At 40.2% G+C, this 23,815-nt stretch overlaps 1 protein-coding gene across 3 annotated transcripts in view; it reads right to left on the bottom strand.

Moving 5' to 3' along the window:
- Positions 1-1,216: 1,216 nt before the first annotated feature.
- dock1 (dedicator of cytokinesis 1) overlaps positions 1,217-23,815 on the bottom strand; it is a 577,688-nt gene continuing 555,089 nt past the window's right edge. For all 3 annotated transcript variants that reach the window (XM_072557588.1, XM_072557587.1, XM_072557589.1), the window contains exons 49-52: positions 10,867-11,065; positions 8,625-8,760; positions 4,372-4,511; positions 1,217-2,832 (exon numbers count right to left, since the gene is read on the bottom strand). In XM_072557588.1, coding sequence (XP_072413689.1) covers positions 2,737-2,832; positions 4,372-4,511; positions 8,625-8,760; positions 10,867-11,065 — 571 coding nt within the window. In that variant the 3' untranslated portion in view covers positions 1,217-2,736. The remainder of the gene's footprint in view (positions 2,833-4,371; positions 4,512-8,624; positions 8,761-10,866; positions 11,066-23,815) is intronic.

Raw genomic sequence — 23,815 nt, 5'->3', positions numbered from 1 at the left:
GAGCCACAGGTCCATACAACTATCCTATTCTAAAGACCTCACAGAACGTATTAAAACTCAAAGCAAAACTGACCAAAATTCTTCCTCTCTTAGCTTAGAGTACTTCCCTAAACCTTAAAAAAACAAGTTCACAAGTTTATAACAAATGTTGAGGCCACATTCTTCATCCTGCTTTGTTACACAACAATCTAAGATAAACAAAATAATTGATTAGTGGTGATCACAAAATCATTCAGTCTGTAGTGTGGCCTCAAAAATGTTTTAAAAGATGTCACCATGGCTAAAGGAATACTTAAAAGTTCATCATTAACTTAAAATACACACAAAACCTACAGGTTAAGTGGAAGATGGACCAAGAGGGGCATTGGAGCATGGAGGAGTGAAATGGGAAGGGACTGGTATCAAGGGAGTGGGATAGGTGGACTCTCTGGGGAATGGAGAGAGTAGTCATTCAAGGGAAGAAAATAAATAGCCTAAAGGAGAAGTTCAGCACTCTCCATGTATATGTCCATTTCAGGGCACTGCCTGACAAGAGTTCTTACAGGGCTTGAATTCATCTACAAATTTCAACTTTTAGTATAGCAGGTTATCACTCTTAACTACATCATGGAACTTTTTTTAAGACAGGAATGAAACAAAATAATGTCATAAGGTGCTCAATTAGTCAATGTGGGATTTTACATATGCAAATGAGTTTAAGCAGAAACATAAGCAAAAGTAAAATAAATTCTGAAAACTGGTGCAATTTATGCCTGGGTTTCCAATTGAGTCCAAGAAAAACTTCCATCCAATGTATCTGTAAACAAGACACTCAACTTATATCCACTACAGAAAGCCTCCAAGTTACTGTATAATTTTTATTCTTCTGAGCTTTGCATTCATTTAGTTTTATCTTGCACCTAAAAAAGCCATTTTTACTGGTGAGTGTGAAAATCAATAACATTTATTGATAAAACAAACCCAAATTTGAGGTGCTAATTTGAACACTATTTCTGCCATCTCTTGACTTTCAATGGATCAGCTGATAAAAATATGTTTTTATTTCCATATTCTGGCAGATTTCAACATTAGACCTAGCCATTTATTTGCACCAAATATTCTCTTAAGAGATTCGAAAATTCTGTGAACTAACAGTGATACATGTTATGCAGGTCTGAGACTTAACTAATTAAAAGACAGTGAAAATTCAAACATTGACATTTTTTAACATTTTTGTTTTTTATTTTGGGAGTCAGTAGTGAATTCTGATTAATCTAGTTTCACTCATATCATGATTACAGAAAATGTTAAAAATTAATTTTAGAAATCATAAGCTCATAATAAAAGTACAGTAGGAAGAGATAGTTGGCATATTCCATTTCCCATTTTGACCCTATTAAATAAAACTAAAACATAACCTTTTAGCAAAATATGACCAATAGTTTACAGTCAACAAGCTTTAAAATTCTAAAAAGCTCTTACTAGGAATAAATCCATTTGCAGAATTATACTAAGCAATTGTAATAAATGTTGACACCATAAAAGAAGATTTAAAAATTTCAGCTTCATATATATATACAAACCTCTGTACATAATGATTACACTCCATGGACAAAGCAGTAATTGGTTTCAAAGACTATTACTTTACCCGTCTTATTTGAAAATTAAGCAAAGTTTTATATCTGAGAATGGAATGGTGATTTGCTATTTAAACTGAAACCAAAAGAAGTAATATATGCATGTGCTTTTATAACAAGAATCATTGGTCCGGATGTTGCAGTGGTAATGATGGTGAAATTGTCAATGTTTTCAGACATCACACTTATGAAACATATGCACAGTAAACAGGGAAATAGGGAAATTGTTTACGCGACTCCATGCTTCTCCAAAGGGTGCACTGTTAAGTCCCTGTTGTAATCAATTAGAAATCACTGAACCGATCAGAACTTTATGTTTTACACTGTAATGTTTCTGTTGAACATCTCCCATTCCCGAAACGTGATGCCTTTTTAGTCAGCTGCAATTTAATTTTCAATAGTGTATCTCTTTCATCCCAGAAAACTGGTTTGATATTTGTGTAATGTCAATTTCTTTCCATTGCGAAAAATTCCTAGATTTTAGTTTTCTTTAGATGTTTATGATATTCCAGCTTCAAATATTTATGACCAATCATTGTTTAAAATTTAAGTGCATTTTACTTTCTGGTTTGGTACTGTAAGCATACTTCAATGTAACAGGTTGCTCACTCTACTCAATGTTACTCCTGCTGCTGGATCTTGAGAGATTTTCATAACTTGGCGCCAGTTTGAAACCAATGATAGGAAAGATGAAATTTGCACCACTGTGTCTTCAAAGTCAGTGATGGGTAAATCACATTTGCCACTGTCTGCAAAATCCTGCCCATTAAATTAGTTTCCAAACCAAATGCCAGAAATTTTAAGCCACTCAGCAACATTTTCAATCTTTTATAGGACAAAAGGAATTTTAAATACATTTCAGCTGTTTAGCATTTTCTGCACATTGTACGTTATTAGTTAATATTTAAAGCTCATCAGCAGAATCTGTTGGTTAAAGTACATACTTTTTGTCTCATTGTTCTAATTGGAATCACTGCAATAGACTGTATTGATCTAAATGAGGTGCATAATTTTGTTCCATTCCCTCAGTTTGAAAACTAAAAAAATTTGCAGACTGCATATTTTGTCTTCTGAAATGGAATTGTGTCATTAGAATTGGTAAAGAATTCAGTGAAATACATCACTGCCCAATCCCAGAATCTATGGAGGTTTGTTTCCGAGTTGTTTTTGGAGGAGGAGGTGGAGGAGGAGTCTTGCTCGGTAGAGGTGGTGGGAGCTGTGGAAAGAAGATCATTTTAGTGAGCTGTTTCTCTGACTTACAGAAACTCTAACAGTGAGCTTGGCTTCAATTGAATACAGTCTTAAATAGATTTAACATTGTCAAATTATGGCAAAGATTCAACCATACAAGGATAAAGAACATATTTGCGAATTATTTGCAAAACAGTTAAACGCGATTATTTTCTATTATTCAGATGATTTATCAGCAATTACAGTGAATGGATTTATGCAAATTATGCTGCAACGCCAGTTGTGCAGTTAGCCATAGAACTCTGAGTTGCACTGGGAGTTTTGAAAATTACATCTTGCTTTTTTGTCTCACCACCGATAAATGATGATATGTATATCTACTATATCTGATATAGTAGAAATAAATTAAATTGATTGCAGCAAGTTAAGCCTTATCTAATTTAGTTTGAGTACCCTCTTAAATGATGTGATAAACCTTAACTACTCTAGTCAACCTCTACAGCTCTGAAGATGCACTATTAAAAGTATGGATCTTATTTCTTCAGGTTTTAATTTCTAATTTTTAAATAAGTTATATCTAAAATTGTCATACTTCTTCAAAATCATTTTTCTTTCAGCCTTTTTTTTCTCCCTCCCTTAAACCGTCCTTTCTTTCACTCTTGATTTCTTAATTTGGTACCTGATTTCGCTTTGATTTTCCCCCCTCATTTACCTTGCTTTTTCCTATTTATTTCATGATGCTTTAGGTTTATTGGTTACTGTTACCGTGATCTCTCAGGTTGCAGATGCCTTCCTACCCTTGTTGAGGTACTGTCAACTAAAAAACCCTTAAGAAATTAAACCTGCAAAAGCAAGTCTAATAAATACCATTAGATATCTTGCCACAGCAAATATATTTATTAAACTAATTTTATCAAATTAAATCAAACATTTTTGAAGTTTAATCATGAAACTTTTAAAATTACCAAGATTGACAGGTGCTAGTAGTTCAAAATACAGCCAAATGATTTTTTTCCTTTATTCATTCATGGGATGAGGGTGCTGCTGGCTAGACAGCATTTGTTGCCCAGAGGGCAGTTAAGATTCAACTGCATTGCTATGGGTCTGGAGTCATATGTAGGCCAGACCAGGTAAGCAATGGCAGCTTCCTTCTCTGAAGAACATTAGATGAATTTTTCTACCAATTGACATGGATTCATGGTCACCATTAGACTCTTAATTCCAGATTTTTATTGAATTCAAATTCCACCATCTGCCATGCTGGGATTTGAACCCAGGTCCCCAAAACATCACCCAGGTCTCTGAATTGACAGTTTAGCAACAATACTACTAGGCCACCACCTCCCCCAAGTAGCTGACCTATCTTAGTATTAACTTATTAAACAAAACAAACTGTAACTTCACAGAGTTTTACTCTAATGAAGTAAAGTGATCAAATGTACTTAAATAGACTTACTAGAAAAATTAAAGTTTATAATTTCTCAGAATACAGGCAATTGATCCAAAGATACTGCAATTATGAAAAGAGAGAAATTTTGCTATTCAGCTTTAGGTCTATGATTACCCTTGGTTGTAGAGGTGCGATGGAAATGGCAGATTCTTGACTATCAGCCAGAGTTCCATAATCACCGGAATTACTTTTGAGAGGAAGAGGAGGTGGTAGTCCAGTCTGCTCAGGATTATCTGAGCCATTAAGATCCACATCTAGAAAGAGTAGGTTGAAATTTTATTTCAATTTTAATCAGGATTTATTTGGCATGCAACATTTTCTCCTGCACACAAAGAAATTATAAAATACAACTTCGAATAAATTGTGAGAAACACAAACAAAGCGAACAAAATAAAGTACAAATAGGTAAATACATAACTTAAACTACAAACAATAACTCAAGAATGTAATATATCTAAAACTAGATACAGTATCCTTTGAAACTGAAATATTATAAATAATTATTGAGTATAAAGAATATAGCTTAGAATAAGCTTATATTTCGTGAGTCATTTAGTGAGCAATTGAAAAGTACAAATTCTATTAATTCCTGGCCAGTATTAGGAAAATATGGCATATGACTTGATTCTATTAAATAATGCGTCTGGTTACACTGTAACAATGATTTTATTGCCTGAGCTGATGCAATTAATTTGAATGTGAAAAATAATTAAATCTCAGGAACATTTCAGAGTGTCTTAATTTGATTCATTGTGGTTTATTCTTAAGTTATGCACAATTTTCTCCTGTTCATTAGAGATTTTATCATATGTAGAGGAAATTTTTCTCCTTTTAAATGTGAAGGCATGGATATTTTGATTTTTTTTCATGAAAATACAAATATAATTGCTCAACTTACGCCTGAATGTGGAAAAGAAAGATGTCATCTTCCCAATTTTTCCCACCATTTCCATTTTGCATGCATACACACAATGCTTTCTGTTTCTGTCTCTCATGCCTCTTTCACAAAATATACCACATATTATTTGATACCAGGCTGCTTTATATATTTATTAGTAAGATAATGTGCAACTTTTCTTCTCAGGTAAAAAGACAGTGCTGTCATGAAATAAAGCCTTTTTGTCATTTATTAATATATGAATACATGTTTAATTCAACAAATGAAAAGAAAACATTTGAATTGAAACTTATCCCCACTTGTTTTGATGATTATATATCAGTTTTGCATGGCAAGATTAGCCATGAAGATGGCCAGTTAAAGAAATAGCTAAACAACCCAATTAATGCTGTAACACTGGCTATAGCCACAACCTTGTGTAATCTATTTTCAGTTCTGAGCTTCAGTGTGCTATATTCTGTATACTGAACTCATACAACATGGTGTGCAGTTTGTGGTAGTGGCAAAGCAAGGTTGTTCACCACTGAGCTCAAAGAAAGCATTGTTGATAGAATTAGTGATCTTGGTGGTGAGGACATGAATTATCTTTTTCAATAGGGGCTTCAATAGTGTTTTCAACAAGGGAGAATTAAAGTGCAGCAACCTGATCAAGCTTCTTAAGTACTCAGTTACAATAAAAATTACTCACTGGCAACCAACTATGAAAAGTAAAGCATTAGCAATCAAATCAGGTCTTAATAATTTAACCAATACTGCAGGCATTTATAGATGAGTGGTCCAGAAGTAAGTATTACTCAAATTGCTGTTATAAACACAGTTAGACTTTTTTGAACAAGCCTTAAATGTTTCTGAAGTTTCTAACAGTGGCATAAGAATGGAAAGGGAAAGCTCTTGTCAGATCAACTTACCACCTTACTACACTGCAGGTGTCCACTATGTAACCAATGAAAAAGTAGGAAAAGACAGACTTCATTTTCAGGCCTTTTATATTTTCAATCATCTGAATCTGATCAGATAGACTGTCACCAAAACCCCTTTAAGTTTATGTTCCAGTTCAATCTTATTCATAAATGATATATTGAGCATTAAACCAAGGTTCAATAAAACAACTCTGCCAATGCCAGCAAAATGTGAGTGTTAAAGAATTTGCCTCCCACAAATGTTCCAGGTATAGCATTGCAATTTTGAACAGTATTTTAATATTAAAAAAAAGCTCTTATTTCTCTTTTTCTTATTTTGTCCTTTACCTTACTTATCAGAAAAAAACAACTCTTTCCAACCTTATAAAATAATCTCAGAACATTTTCACTAGGATCATACAATTTAGATTTCCTTCCCAGAAAATTGTTTCAATAAATTGCTTCTGCAATTTCTACACAGTGTGGTCTTTTTTCCTGTAATGGGTTGCTTAACATGGGACAAATATCCTAGCTGCAGCCATATAAATGATCTACATGTTTGTTCTTGAACATTTTGACGTGCACCTATAAAACGACTAATTTCAAACTTAAGGAAAATAATGCTTTACCATCTACCTCCCTACTTTAAAAGCTAAGTTTCTGATCACAAGATAGTTATTGTTCATTTCATTTCATCCATACCAAAAAATCTAAATTGTTTCTATGCTAATTGTTTTGAACAAACTTCAGAGATTTTGCCTGTACTATATTTGTAGAAAGACTATAAGTCTGGTCATAGAGTTAAAAAAAATTCTGACATCAGTCCTAAATCTATCTTTTATTATTGATTTGAACTCTATCATCTTCTCCTAATCTTGATAACTGTTTATATTTTCAAACTTCCTTTCCCAATTCTCGAACTACCTCCACATTGACAGCTTTCAGACACTTCATTTCCATGCTGTAAACTCAACTGATTTGCATATTTCCTAAAACGGGCAAAATTTGCCATTATGGACTAGCCTGGTCTACCATTTTTGTATTTGTTCATGGGATGTGGATCTTGTTGGCGAGGCCAGCATTTATTGACCATCCTTAATTAAGAGTCAATCACAATTCTGTAAGTATGGAATCAGACATATGGAATAATAGGTAAGGACAATAGTTTCCTTCCATAGGGGACGTTAATAAACTAGATGGGCTTTTCCTTACAATTGATAATGGTTTCATAGTGATTATTAGACTCTTAATTCCAGATTTTTATTGAATTCAAACTTCACCATCTGCCATTTTAGGATTCAAATCCAGGTCCCCAGAACAATACCCAGATCTCTGGATTAATAGGCTAGTGGTAATACCATTAGGCCAGCACCACCTGATTTGAATAGCACTTGAATAAGCCCTCATAAGAATAGCATCAAGATACTGTCTGCCCTGAGCAGTATGCAGTTTATCCTCAAACAATTTGCAGTCTGTTGCTTCAGCTTTGAGGTTCCACATTTTCTTTATGCATCAGATGGACATGTTGGCTTAGAAATTTTATCACACCTATCTTTCTCACTATCCCGTGGATCACAACATAAATTTCATTGTTTTATCCAACATGTAATATGGCCAACTGAATACATTCTTTATCTTTCAAGTAGAATAAAATCGATCCACCAACCAGGTTTCCTTCATAAACAAAAATAATGCAAAACTGGTTTCTGCTCACAGTTTGTAATACGAAAATGTAAATGTTTATTTCTCTAAATAACCCCTAAACCATATACACAACACATACATAACACTGCAGAGTTTAAAAAAAATCTTTTGGTCAACGTCTTAGTCCTTTAAATCAAAGAAGTTTGAAATGTTCAGATGCTCAAAGATGTATGTCACTGAACAGCTGCAATTGTCTCTGGGGACCTTTGCAGATGCAGTCATTGAGGAAATAACTGACAAACTCTATCAGAGACTTCTCATGCAAAAGCAGCTGGACCACAACAGGGCTTCTTTAGCAGAAACAGGAGACTTGAACTGTGAAGTTTCTTTCTTTTAGCAGGCTTCTCCACAGTCACTCCAGCTATTATTCAAAGTAGAAACCGAAGTTGACATAAACTAAAGCCAGGACTCTCCAGTTCACAAGCAGTCATCACAGGCACATGATAACTCCAATGTCCTTATATTGACCTCTTTAAAACACAAATTTGTACATGTCAAATTCCCAAAATGATGAAACATGAAGCCTTCAAAAACAGCCTTTGGATGTGCTGGCAATGAAGGCTATCTCCCAATTACAGAGTCACTAAAATTATGTGTTGCAACAAGAAGCAATGAAAATAAGTGTGATGAAGGTATGTCATTCGTAATGCTTTGTTTTAAAAAAGGCAGCGCTTTCAGTAACCAGTATAGTTTGGGTTTACAAAAGATAAATTGAAGAATGTAATACAAAAGTTTTGTTCCAAGAAAGCATTTGCTGAACAGGACGCTATTTGCACACTTATGGATCAGTGCTAGTAAGTAACTGGCTCTTACAAAAATAAATGCTTGTCAATGTAATTCCTTTTGGAATACATCATAATACTTACTCAGGCCAGGTTGTAAGGAGAAGGATAACTTGGGTTTGGGAGTTACAGGCGTTGTTAGTGGTGGTGCAGTCAACCGTTTATCAGCTGACATATTAAGCACCTGGCTCTTTGGTCTTTGCGGTCTTAACGGACTGATCTGAAAACAAGAGAAAAGTTACGGTGTGAAAAGAATCATGGCTTGAACAGAATCAATTTATCTTACAATGCAAGAATGGCTCGTCAAATGGCAAGTTAATTACTAGAAGATGAGGGTTTGCTACTTTGATTTAATACATTTGTTATGCATAGGTAACTTGATAATCTGACATTAATGTCACAATTATCGAGATGTAGGACTTTTAGTTCTGTGAGTGTATGCACTGCGTCAGTGGATGAGAAGTCTCAAGTTTGATGCTAGTTTGTACTCAGTAAAGGTGGCAATAGGAATACTTCTATTGATTGTAATGTGATTTGTTTGGATTTTAATTTGATATCATTTTGATTATCATGTAATTAATTAACTCATATCATGTGGACTTATACACTTGAGAAATAGTATATTTGAGGATTGGTAGTTCCTCTGGAACTATACCCAATTTAAGCAACAATTTTCAGGAAAAGAGAAAAAAAAAGTTGGAAAACAAAATCTTAAATCTCCATTTTATGTCAACTCATTTGTTGCAGCAGTAGAAACAACTAGTAATATATATTGGCATGGATCACAGTTGAGTTTGCTCCTTATTATGCAATCTCATCAGGATTTTATTCCATACACATCTAGCTTCATGATAACTATTTCAGTAAAATGATAAAGCTCTAAGTAAAATCACTAAAAGTAGCAATAGCTTAATTGCAAAACATCCTTTGAAAAAGGGACACTACAAGCTACCTAAACACAATAGTTAAATAGTACTTCTGAGTATTGACAGGATGCTATTTTGCCTTCCTTTTTTTCAAGTGGAAACCTTTAATGTTCAATTTGGGTAGAACTGTGCATGTTATTTTACAAAGTTATTTTGTAAAATGATTCAATGTACTTAGTTACCCAGCAAGATAATTTTCACCATAGGGATTTACCTGTCCTCTTGAAGCGTCCTGATGTACTTGGAAAACATATTTTGTTTTGAAATCTGAATATGAATTAATTACCCCTTTTAAAACATTTGACTATGACATTATAATTATTTAAAAGAAAATCCTTGCAATGTGACAAAGTGAAAGTTTGTCAACTGTACAATTTCTTAATGTTACATTACCTCTTACAGTGTTTGCAATGTCAAATGTTTCAAGCATTCATTAAAATGGTTTCTCCTAATTATTTCATGGTTCTCAGAACTTGCATTTTAAGTAGTCAGAAGAAACACTGAATATTTAAATTGCAGTTACTTTATCCAGAAGTCGACAGAAGTTCCTAGCTCATAAATTATCTTGCAATTACTGTTTCAGACAGCATCACTGCCTCTGTAGTCTGGCCAGAAGTATCACCCAGCTGATGGAATTTTAAAGATCTAAATATCCTCCTCGTTAATCAGCTTCGCCTTCTGTGATTTTGATTTGAACCTGCTACACTTATCAATGCTGTTTTCATTGTTTCTCAATGATGAATGCATTTTCCAGATACTTAGCCACCTAGCAGGGATATTTTCATTCTAGGTACTTGTGTGCCCTCTTTAAGTGCCTCTGATGTACTTGGAAAACAAATTCTGTTTTAAGTTAAAAATCACATAACACCAGGTTATAGTCCAACAGGTTTAATTGGAAGCACTAGTTTTCAGAGCGCTCTGAAAGCTAGTGCTTCCAATTAAACCTGTTGGACTATAACCTGGTGTTATGTGATTTTTTTAACTGTGTACACCCCTGTCCAACACCGGCATCTCCAAATCAAATTTTGTTTTGAAATTTAAATGTGAATCTGTTATCCATTTTTGAAAATCTGATTATGACATTATACTTATTAAAATATCCTTACAATGTGACATAAAGGTAAAGGTTTAAAATATGGAGAATCATCAACAGCAAATTGGGTTACATTTTCAATATCAACAATGCAATTTCATAATATTTCATAACGTTTCCTCTTACAGACTTAGAAAATGCAATGCCAAATGTTTCTAGCATTCATTAAAATAGTTCCTCTTATTTATTTCACGGTTCTCAGAACTTGTATTTTAAGTAGTCAGGAGAAACACTGAATATTTAAATGGAAGTTACTTGTTCCAGAAGTCGACAGAAGCTCCTAGTTCATTAATTATCTTGCAATTACCGTTTCAGAAAGAATCACTGCCTCTGTAGATTGGCTAGAAATATCAGTAGTTTTAAATTCTTTGTCAAACATTTCTTGATGCTTGCTATTCCTTTTTTCCTTTTTTCGGTCTCTCTTATCTTTGTCTGTTTCATCTTTGTCCAATTTATCCTGAGATCTTGAATGCATTTTCTTTGGAAGAAGTGGTTCAAGAATAAATCTAAAGTAAACAATATTAAATAATGAAAAAAATGGATCTTCTCTTACAAATAATTAAATCTGATGTTACAATTCAAAACCTGTTTAGATTAGGTTAGATTACTTACAGTGTGAAAACAGGCCCTTCGCCCCAACAAGTCCACACTGACCCTCCGAAGAGCAACCCACCCAGACCCATTCCCCTACATTTACCCCTTCACATAACACTACGGGCAATTTCGCATGGTTAATTCACCTAACCTGCCCATTTTTGGACAGTGGGAGGAAACCGGAGCAGCCGGAGGAAACCCACGGGAGAACGTGCAAACTTCACACAGACAGTTGCCTGAGGCAGGAAATGAACCCGGGTCTCTGGCGCTGTGAGGCAGCAGTGCTAACCACCGTGCCACCGTGCCGCCCATTATGTTTTATTAATATAATTTAAAAGACAGGATCTTGAAAAATATTTTTGGTACAAAACATTTGGTACAAAGCAAAACATTTCATAAAACTCCACTTGAGCAAATTACAATCCATAGAATGTTGACCAATTTTTACCTTTTAAGAATAAATTTTAACCAATTCTTTATTTTGGTTATGATGCAAAAGTCCCCGAAATATCAGTACTCATATCCTGGATTTTCTATTCTGCATTATTTAAATATTGACATTACTATTAGTGACAATGTACTTGCTCCAGAACAAAATTATTTAAGAGATTTTGGAATTTTCACTTTTACTGTATTTTGAAATAATGCTTAGATTGAAAATTATATAGGCTGACGTATTAAGATTATCTAAATTGGACATAAGAAATAAATTCTGCTGCCACCTGAAATGATTTTAAATGCTATTAATGGCTTACCTTTACAAACTATAACAGACAGTCATAATCAATTGCTGTCCTATTCTGTATCTGAATTTATTTCTAAAACTAATAGTTAAGCCTTAGCTATATACTTTAGGTCTTCTAACACTTTAAAAATGGAAAACTTCTTTACTCTAACCAAGACAAATTTTTAAACACATTTCAGTCATGGTTTGCAAATAGAAATCATTACACGACCAGTAGTTAGTAAATACACAAATAAACTAAGTTCCAGCATATTTAACCATGAGGAAACATTAGGAAATCATATACTTTTAGCTTGTCTTCCAGCAAACTTTCGATGGATTCGATTTCTGAAGAAATGCAAGATTCATTGGTCCCTGTTACTACTACTCATGCTTGTTTTCAGTCATTATCACTAATTCTGTTTGTAAAAATTGATGAAAGTATTTAATATGTTGTCCCATCCTGATGATTCATAGGAACTTATATCCAATTGGGTGGCACGGTGGCACAGTGGTTAGCACTGCTGCCTCGCAGCGCCAGAGACCTGGGTTCAATTCCCGCCTCAGGCGACTCTCTGTGTGGAGTTTGCACATTCTCCCCGTGTCTGTGTGGGTTTGCTCCGGTTTCCTCCCACACTCCAAAGATGTGCAGGTCAGGTGAATTGGCCATGCTAAATTGCCCGTAGTGTTAGGTAAGGGGTAGATGTAGGGGTATGGGTGGGTTGCGGTGGGGCGGTGTGGACTTGTTGGGCCAAAGGGCCTGTTTCCACACTGTAAGTAATCTAATCTAATCTAATCAATTTATCCTTTGGTGGACCCACCTGCCCTTTGAACTTCTTGTGACAATAATAGCTGTACTATTTCCCCAGGTAAATCTTTCTGCGACCTATCACTGTATTTCTCCGACATTTCTTTTTCTTCTATACTTAGATTGCAGAATAAATTCCAATCCAACTCATTTTTGTTTGTTTTTTTTAAATACTTGTCTACCTGTTAATTTAAGATCATCAGAGTTGATGATCTGGAATCTGAGCTTCAAACACTGCTGCACATCCGGGAGAGGGAGAGTTACCTGGACGCTTTGTTTCAGGAGGCAGTCACACCTGGGAGATGAAGTAATTCACATTCAGTTAGTGATCAGAGACATCAGAGTGTGACTGTAAGTGAGGCAGGTAGGGGGAACATGAGTTCAGGAGCCTCAGCCCTTGACCTTGTCCAACAGGTATGAGATTCTTGCTCCCTGTATGGATGAGGAAAAGGGGTCTGGACAGGATGAGCCAGCTGACCACGGCACCATTGTGCAGAAGGCCATTCAAGAGGGGGGAGCAAAAAGACAAGTAGTTGTTATAGGGGATTGTATAATTAGGGGGACAGATAGTATCCTTTGTAAGCCGGATTGGGAGTCTCGCATGGTGGGTTGCCTGCCCGGTGCCAGGGTGCGGGACATCTCCGACCGGCTTGAAAGGATATTGGAGCAGGAGGGGGAGGATCCAGTTGTTGTGGTCTACGTTGGGACTAACAGCATAGGCAAAGCTAGGGTGGAGGACCTGTTTGGGGATTATCAAACACTAAGGAGGAAATTGAAGTACAGGTTCTCAAGGGTCATAATCTCCGGATTACTGCCCGAGCCACGTGCCAATTGGTATAGGGATAAGAAAATTAGGGAAGTAAACACGTGGCTAAGGGATTGGTGTGGGAAAGAGGGATTCCATTTCATGGGGCATTGGCATCAGTTTTGGAACCGGGGGGATCTGTACCGTTGGGATGGTCTCCACCTGAACCGATCAGGTACCAATGTTCTAGCGAAGAGGATAAATAGGGTGGTCAGTAGGACTTTAAACTTCTGAGTTGGGGGGGAAGGGAAAGTGAAAGCGACAGGGAGTATGGAGTTAAATGGAAAGATAAGCAGCAGGATAGCATGTGTGCAGGCGGATTTAAACTTGAGGCAGACTGGGAATGCAGCAAAAAGGAAAGATAACTTAGGACATCTTATGACTTCCAATATTTCTAATGATAAGAAAGTTAGCATTAAGGCACTTTACCTGAATGCTCGTAGCATTCGTAACAAAGCAGATGAACTAATGGCACAGATCATCGTGAATGATTATGATGTGGTAGGCATCACAGAGACGTGGTTGCAGGGGGGTCAGGTCTGGCAGTTAAACATCCACGGATTTTCAACTTATCGAAAAGACAGGGAGGCAGGTAGAGGGGGTGGGGTTGCCTTGTTAGTTACGAACAAAATTAAATCTATGGCACTGAATGACACAGCATCGGATGATGTGGAGTCTGTGTGGGTGGAATTGAGGAACCACAAAGGCAAAAAAACCATAATGGGAGTTATGTACAGACCTCCTAACAGTGGTCAGGACCAGGGGCGCAACATGTACCGGGAAATAGAGAAGGCATGTCAGAAAGGCAAGGTCACGGTCATCATGGGGGACTTCAATCTGCAGGTGGATTGGGTAAATAATGTTGCTAGTGGATCCAAAGAAGGGGAATTAATGGAATGCTTACAGGATGGCTTTTTGGAACAGCTTGTCATGGAGCCCACAAGGGAGCAGGCTATTCTGGACATAGTGCTATGTAATGAACCAGACTTTATAAAAAATCTTAAATTAAGGGAACACTTAGGAAACAGCAAGCATAATATGGTAGAGTTCAGTCTGCAGTTTGAAAGAGAGAAGGCAAAATCCGGTGTAATGGTGTTACAGTTAAATAAAGGTAATTATGAGGGCATGAGAGAGGAACTGATAAAAATAGACTGGAAGCAGAGCCTAGCAGGGACGACGGGAGAACAAAAATGGCAGGAGTTTGTGGGTATAATTGAGGACACTATACAGAGGTTCATCCCCAAGAAAAGAAAGACTATCCGGGGAGGGATTAGACAGCCATGGCTGACAAAGGAAGTCAGGAAATCTATCAAAGCAAAAGAGAGATCCTATAAAGTGGCCAAGAGCACTGGGAAATCAGAAGATTGGGAAGGCTACAAAAATAAACAGAGGATAACAAAGAGAGGAATAAGGAAGGAGAGGATCAAATATGAAGGTAGGCTAGCCAATAATATTAGAAATGATAGTAAAAGTTTCCTTCAATACATAAGAAACAAACGACAGGCAAAAGTAGACATTGGGCCACTTCAAACTGATGCTGGAAGCCTAGTGATGGGAGATAAGGAAATAGCTGGAGAACTTTGCGTCAGTCTTCACAGTGGAAGACATGAGTAATATTCTAACAATTAAAGGGAGTCAGGGGGCTGAGTTGAGTATGGTTGCCATTACAAAAGAGAAAGTGCTAGAGAAGCTAAAAGGTCTTAAAATTGATAAATCTCCTGGCTCCGATGGGCTACATCCTAGAGTTCTGAGGGAGGTGGCTGAGGAAATAGCGGAGGCGTTGGTTGAGATCTTTCAAATGTCACTGGAGTCAGGGAAAGTCCCGGTTGATTGGAAGATCGCTGTTGTAACCCCCTTGTTCAAGAAAGGATCAAGACAAAAAATGGAAAATTATACGCCAATTAGCCTAACCTCGGTTGTTGGTAAAATTCTAGAATCCATCATTAAGGATGAGGTTTCTATATTCTTGGAAGAGCAGCGTCGGATTAGAACAAGTCAACATGGATTTAGTAAGGGGAGGTCGTGCCTGACAAACCTGTTGGAATTCTTTGAAGAGGTGACAAGTAGGTTAGACTAGGGAAACCCAGTGGATGTGGTCTATCTAGACTTCCAAAAGGCCTTTGATAAGGTGCCACACGGGAGGCTGCTGAGCAAGGTGAGGAACCATGGTGCTTGAGGTGAGCTACTGGTATGGATTGAGGATTGGCTGTCTGACAGAAGGTAGAGAGTTGGGATAAAAGGTTCTTTTTCGGAATGGCAGCCGGTGACAAGCGGTGTCCCGCAGGGTTCAGTGTTGGGGCCGCAGCTGTTCATGTTATATATTAATGATCTGGATGAAGGGACTGGGGGCATTCTAGCGAAGTTTGCCGATGATACAAAGTTAGGTAGACAGGCAGGTAGTACTGAGAAAGTGGGGAGGCTGCAGAAGGATCTAGACAGTTTGGCAGATTGGTCCAGGAAATGGCTGATGGAATTCAATGTGAGCAAATGTGAGGTCTTGCACTTTGGAAAAAAGAATACAAGCATGGACTACTTTCTAAATGGTGAGAAAATTCGTAAAGCCAAAGTACAAAGGGATCTGGGAGTGCTAGTTGAGGATTCTCTAAAGGTCAACATGCAGGTTGAGTCCGTGATTAAGAAAGCGAATGCAATGTTGTCTCTTATCTCAACAGGGTTGGAATATAAAAGCACCATTGTGCCCAGCAGCCATGATTGAATGGCGGAGTGGACTCGATGGGCCGAATGGCCTTACTTCCACTCATATGTCTTATGGTCTTACTGAGACTTTATAAAGCTCTGGTTAGGCCCCATTTGGAGTACTGTGTCCAGTTTTGGTCCCCACACCTCAGGAAGGACATAATGGCACTGGAGCGTGTCCAGCGGAGATTCACATGGATTATCCCTGGAATGGTAGGTCTAACATACGAGGAACGGCTGCGAATCCTGGGATTGTATTCATTGGAGTTTAGAAGATTAAGGGGAGACTTAATAGAGACGTACAAGATAATACATGGCTTGGAAAGGGTGGATGCTAGGAAATTGTTTCCGTTAGGTGAGGAGACTAGGACCCGTGGACACAGCCTTAGAATTAGAGGGGGTAAATTCAGAACAGAAATGCGAAGACATTTCTTCAGCCAGAGAATGGTGGGCCTGTGGAATTCATTGCCGCAGAGTGCAGTGGCAGCCGGGACGCTAAATGTCTTCAAGGCAGAGATGAATAAATTCTTGATGTCACAAGGAATTAAGGGCTACGGGGAGAATGCGGGTAAGTGGAGTTGAAATGCCCATCAGCCATGATTGAATGGCGGAGTGGACTCGATGGGCCGAATGGCCTTACTTCTACTCCATGGTCTTATGGTCTTAAACTTCCTTCTTAAACTTCTGTGTTATAGATTTTATTTATTGCTTTATAAAATATCCATTCTTTCCTCATGAGTCATCCTGTACAATGGCCTAAAATATATTCCATTTTTCTTCTGCTGTATTTTGTTTTATGAATTATTTTCAAGGGTCCAACTCTCCTTAGCCATGCGGTTGGTGCAGCTGCCACCCCCACGCTGATTGATGATGTCACTTCCACCCCCATCATGGCCACTCCCACAATCACTTCTACCCCTCACAATTCCTCATACATCACACGTGACATCACTTCTGCCCCCACATCATCACTGATGTCACATGCTCAGTGACTTCCGCCACCCCTACTGCCGTGTCTGCCACCACTTCCGCCCCCACCAATGCCACTCACCTGCATTCTGCTGATACGCCCCCCCCCACCCCCCCCACATATCCCACTGTCACCATTTCCGGCCCCCAGAACCCTGAGGGAAGCACCACCCCTGCTCATGACTCCACCCCCATTCCCCCCACCATCACACCCACTCGTTACTGGCTCCGCCCCCACTCCCAGCTCCACACCCACACCCACACCAGATCCCAGCTCCCAGCCCTGCCGAGTTTTCACCATCCCTCCAGACCTTCCCCTCACTGAGGACGAACGATCAGTCCTCAGCAAAGGACTCACCTTCATCCCCCTCCTTCCACGCATCAATGAATTTAATACACACCGTGACATCGAACACTTCTTCCACCGCCTCCGCCTCCGAGCTTACTTTCACAATCAGGACTCGCACCCACCTTCTGAGGACCCCTTCGCCCACCTCCAACACAATGTATCCACCTGGACACCCCGTGCTGGCCTCTTACCTGCCCTCGACCTCTTCATTTCCAACTGCCGCCGGGACATTAACCGCCTCAACCTGTGTACCCTCCTCCCCCACTCCAACCTCTCACCCTCAGAACGCGCAGCCCTCCAATCCCTCTGCTCCAATCCCAACCTCACCATCAAGCCAGCAGATAAAGGGGGCGCAGTGGTAGTCTGGCGCACTGACCTCTACACCACTGAAGCCAAACGCCAACTCGAGGACACCTCTTCCTGCCGCCCCCTCGACCATGACCCCACCCCCCATCACCAAACCATCATCTCCCAGACCATACAGAACCTCATCACCTCAGGAGATTTCCCACCCACAGCTTCCAACCTCATAGTCCGGGAACCCCGCACTGCCCGGTTCTACCTCCTTCCCAAGATCCACAAGCCTGACCACCCTGGCCGACCCATTGTCTCAGCATGCTCCTGCCCCACTGAACTCATCTATACCTACCTCGACACTGTCCTATCCCCCCTAGTCCAGGAACTTCCCACATTCGTTCAAGACACCATCCACGCCCTCCCCCTCCTCCAAGACTTCTGTTTCCCCGGCCCCCAATGCCTCATCTTCAACATGGATATCCAATCCCTCTACACCTCCATCCGCCATGACCAGGGCATCCAAGCCCTCCGTTTTTGCCTCTCCCGACGTCTCCAACAGTACCCTTCCACCGACATGCTCATTCATTTGGCTGAACTGGTCCTCACCCTTAACAATTTATCCTTCGAATCCTCCCACTTCCTCCAGACCAAAGGGGTAACCATGGGCACATATATGGGCCCCAGCTATGCCTGTCTCTTTGTTGGCTATGTAGAACAGTCAATCTTCTGTAATTACACCGGCACCACTCCCCACCTCTTCCTCCGCTACACTGATGACTCCACCTCATGCTCCCGCAAGGAGGTTGAGCAATTCATCAACTTCACCAACACATTCCACCCTAACCTTAAATTTACCTGGACCATCTCTGACACCTCCCTCCCCTTCCTGGACCTCTCCATCTCCATTAATGACGACCGACTTGACACTGACATTTTTTTACAAACCCACCGACTCCCACAGCTACCTGGATTACATCTCTTCCCACCCTACCTCTTTCAAAAATGCCATCCCGTATTCCCAATTCCTCCACCTCCGCTGTATCTGCTCGCAGGAGGACCAGTTCCACCACAGAACACACCAGATGGCCTCCTTCTTTAGAGACCGCAATTTCCCTTCCCACGTGGTTAAAGATGTCCTCAAACGCATCTCGTCCACATCCCGCACCTCCACCTCAGACCCCACCCCTCCAACCGTAACAAGGACAGAACGCCCCTGGTGCTCACCTTCCACCCTACCAACCTTTGCATAAACCAAATCATCTGCCGACGTTTCCGCCACCTCCAAAAAGACCCCACCACCAGGGATATATTTCCCTCCCCACCCCTTTCCGCCTTCCGCAAAGACCGTTCCCTCCGTGACTACCTGGTCAGGTCCACGCCCCCCTACAACCCACCCTCCCATCCTGGCAACTTCCCCTGCCACCGCAGGAACTGCAAAACCTGCACCCACACCTTCACCCTCATCTCCATCCAAGGCCCTAAAGGAGCCTTCCACATCCAAAGTTTTACCTGCACATCCACTAATATCATTTATTGCATCTGTTGCTCCCGATGCGGTCTCCTCTACATTGGGGAGACTGGACGCCTCCTAGCAGAGTGCTTTAGGGAACATCTCCGGGACACCCGCACCAATCAACCACACCACCCTGTGGCCCAACATTTCAACTCCCCCTCCCACTCTGCTGAGGACATGGAGGTCCTGGGCCTCCTTCACCGCCGCTCCCTCACCACCAGACACCCGGAGGAAGAACGCCTCATCTTCCGCCTCGGAACACTTCAACCCCAGGGCATCAATGTGGACTTCAACAGTTTCCTCATTTCCCCTTGCCCCACCTCACCCTAGTTCCAAAACTTCCAGCTCAGCACTGTCCCCATGACTTGTCCTACCTGCCTATCTTCTTTTCCACCTATCCACTCCACCCTCCTCCCTGACCTATCACCTTCATCCTCTCCCACACTCACCTATTATACTCCATGCTACTTTCTCCCCACCCCCACCCTCCTCTAGCTTATCTCTCCACGCTTCAGACTCTCTGCCTTTATTCCTGATGAAGGGCTTTTGCCCGAAACGTCGATTTTGCTGCTCCTCGGATGCTGCCTGAACTGCTGTGCTCTTCCAGCACCACTAATCCAAAATTTTCTGAAGATTAGTACAACCATAATTTTAATTATTTTTACAGTATAAAATCATCTAGACCAATATTCGATCCCAGCATTTTTCACTATCTCTAACCTTTGATAAATAAATAAACATCAAATATATCATAGGTCGGTATTTAATGGAAGCAATACAGGGGTCTGTCAACTGGAAAATTGGCAGAGTCTGGCATTCCCTTTTTTCACCAAGGCCTGCCAAATTAAGTCCCACTCAGGGCTGAAAGATCCACTTGCTGAAAGCTACAAACCAGATGCCTGCTTCTCCAGTGAAAGGCAATGCCATAGAGGAGGTGGTGTTGCTGCCAATTTGAAACCCACACAAGGTCTGGAATCATCACTGAATTCCAGGTTATATGGGATGGAGTTCATAGGGGATGGGTGCCAGGGCAGCTAAGTTGACTCTTCTTGGCCTGTAGCCCTTCTTGATCAGGCTCAGACTATCTTTGAATGAGGCAGCATCCCCACTCCCACGAGATGATGTTGAGAAACAAATCTGAATGGACACAATTGCTATTCTTCTGGCATGACAAATCTCCAGCATATTGCTGGGTTAACACTGTTTGTGGTAGGGTCCGGCCTTTCAATGAGCATTGATGGGGAACTGGTGGTATAGATGGTGATTTAGTAATCCAGAACACAGGCTAATGTTCTGGCGACATGGGTTGAAATCCTACCATAAAAAGTGGTTGAATTTAAATTCAATTGATAAAATTGGAAAGTATGGGTTATTGTAAAAGCCCATCTCCTAAACTAATGATCTTTAGGGAAGGTAATCTGCCACTCTACTGGCCATATATAAAATTGCACAAGCATGGCCTGTCCATAAAACAAGCAGAATTAATCAATATGGTCAAACATTGCTCCACCAGTCTATTTTCAAATATCAACAAAGTGATGGAAGGTGTCATCAACAGTGCTATCAAGCGGCTTCTAATAACAACTTGCTCGATGTTTGTTTTCTGCAAGGCCCAGTAAGTTCCTAAGTTCATCACAGCTTTGGTCCAACATGGATAAAGGAGCTGAACTTGAGGGAAACTTAAGGTGATTGTACTTGACCTCGAGGCAGCATTTGACTGAGTGTGGCATCAACATGGCCTAAAAAAGCTGGAGTAATTAGTTACCTAGTTGGATTAATACCTAGCAGTGAAAAAGATGGTTGTGATTATCAGAGCTTCATTTTAACAGCTCCAGGACATCACTGTACTAGTTCCTCAAGGTAGTGCCTTAGGGCCACCTATTTTGGGCTGCTTCATCAATGCCTTTCCCTCCATAAAGTCTGAGGTGGGTAAGTTTGCTAATGATTGCACAATGTCCAGCACTATTCATGACTCCTCAGACACTGTGAAGCAGTCCCTGATCAAATGTGGCAAAACCTGGTCAACATTAATAAACGGCATGTCACAATGATTGTGGTGGAGGGCATTAAATTCCATCCATAGCATCTGCTCTAGTAGCCCCTCTGATATTCAACCTTGTAAATTGCTTACACTGTGACACTTCCGTATTGATTGTCATCAAATATCCATTCCACCTCCAGAATGTTCATATTGCCTCATGATTGTATACCAACATTTTCTTCACCCCTGCTTTTATGTCTAAGAAATTTCCTAAATATTGCAAGTAAGAATTTGCTGCCCTATTTTTTAAGAATCCCTACAGTGGAGAAACAGGCCCTTTGGCCCAACAAGTCCACACTGACCCTGCAAAGAGTAACCCACCCAGACCCTTTCTCCTACTACTCTACATTTACCCCAGACTAATGCACCTAACCTACACATCCCTGAACACTATGGGCAAGTTAGCATGGCCAGTTCACCTAACCTGCACATCTTTGGATTGTGGGACGAAACCGGAGCACCCAGAGTGAACCCACGCAGACACAGGAAGAAGGTACAAACTCCACAAAGACAGTCGCCCGAGGCAGGGAATGAACTGGGGTCCTTGCCACTGTGAGGCAACAGTGCTAACCACTGAACCACCATGCCGCCCCATAAAGTTTGCACCCATCCATCGAACAGCATGCCAAACAGACTCACAGCCCCCTTACCCTCTCTTCCCATAACCCTGCATTTCCCCATGGCTAATCCATATCTAACCTGCACATCTTTGGACTGTGGGAGGAAACCCACACAGACATGGGGAGAATGTTCAAACTCCACAGACAGTGATGGGTGGAATCGAACCAGGCTCCCTGGCACTGTGAAATAGCATTGCAAACTGCTCAGCCACTGTACCACCCTCATCAGTTCTATCTGTATTCCATCTTATTCTTCCTGTTCCTGTAACCACCCATTTGATAGGGGATATATTATTCATCAGTAATATAATCCTCTTTATAGTTTTATTTTTGAGATATTTGATCCTTTCTTAGCTTTGGATCTTAATTTACTCTACAATGCCAGTATCGGCATTTTTGCTAGTTGCATGTACCTTGAACTCCTTATGTTCTTTGTATTCGTACTTGAACACATTCTTCAATATTTTACTCTCTAACCTGATGATTGCTACCAATTACAGCAATTCATCCTTTTGGTCTGGGTTTAAAGCTTTTAGCTTTTCCATACCGGATAGGCTTAAACCCTCCCTGTACTACACTACTTATCTTATGGTTTCTGATTTAGGACCTCTGCAGTTCATAAGATTATATATATTTATACAACTCTTTATAAATTGTGTCTCACAAACTTGGTTGAGGCTTTTGAGGAAGTAACCAAGAAGATTGATGAGGTCAGAGCGGTCGAAATTGTTTACTTCAACTTCAGTAACATCTTTGACAAGGCTCTGCATGCTGGCGATTTAGTAAAGTTAGATCACATGGGATTCAGTGTGAGCTTGCCAATTGGATACAAAGTTGGCTTAGCGGCAGGAGACAAAGAATGATGATGGAGGGTTTTTTTTTGGACTGGAGGCCTGTCAACAGTGGTGTTCTACAAGGATTGGTGCTAGGTCCACTCTTCTTTGTCATTTATATAAATGATTTAGATGAGAATATAGGAAGCATAGTTAGTAAGTTTGTGGATGACACCAAGAATGGTGGTATAGTGGACAAGTAAAAAAGGTTATCTAAGATTACAAAGAGATCTTGACCAATGGGTGGCATGGTTAGCATTGCTGCCTCACAGTGCCAGGGACCTGGGTTAAATTCCAACCTTGGGAGACTGTCTGGGGTGTGGAGTTTGCACATTCTCCCTGTGTCTGTGTGGGTTTCCTCCGGGTGCTTCAGTTTCCTCCCACGATGCAAAGATGTGCAGGTCAGGTCAACTGGCCTTGCTAGATTGCCCATAGTTTAGATTCCCTACAGTGTGGAAACAGGCCCTTCAGCCCAACAAGTCCACACTGACCCTCCGAAGAGCATCCCACCCAAACCCATTCCCCTACATTTACCCCTGACTAATGCACCTAACACTATGGGCAATTTAGCATGGCCAATTCACCTAACCTGCACATCTTTGGACTGTGGGAGGAAACTGGAGCACCCGGAGGAAACCCCTGCAGAAATAGGGAGAATGTGCAAACTCCACACAGACAGATGGGAACTGAAGGTGGAGGGAGCTAGGACTTTTCTCATTGGAGTGAAGAAGGTTGAGAGGTGACTTTACAGAGGTTTATAAAATAATAAGGGGTATAGATATTTGAATGGCAGGTGTCTTTTCTCCGGGGTGGGGGATTTCAAGATTGGGGACATATTTTTAAGGTGAGAGAAGAAGGATTTAAAGAAGACATCGAACAGTACATCACAATACAGGCTCTTCGGCCCTCGATGTTATGCTGGCCTTCTATCCTACTCTAAGATCAGACTAACTTACGTACCCTTCATTGTACTAACTTCCACGTGCCTATCCAAGAGTCACTTAAA

This window comes from Chiloscyllium punctatum, chromosome 38, assembly GCF_047496795.1.
Source record: "Chiloscyllium punctatum isolate Juve2018m chromosome 38, sChiPun1.3, whole genome shotgun sequence".
In the NCBI taxonomy this organism is placed as follows: domain Eukaryota; kingdom Metazoa; phylum Chordata; class Chondrichthyes; order Orectolobiformes; family Hemiscylliidae; genus Chiloscyllium; species Chiloscyllium punctatum.
Note: the sequence above shows the minus strand (reverse complement) of the source record. Positions and strands in the feature narration are given on the sequence as shown.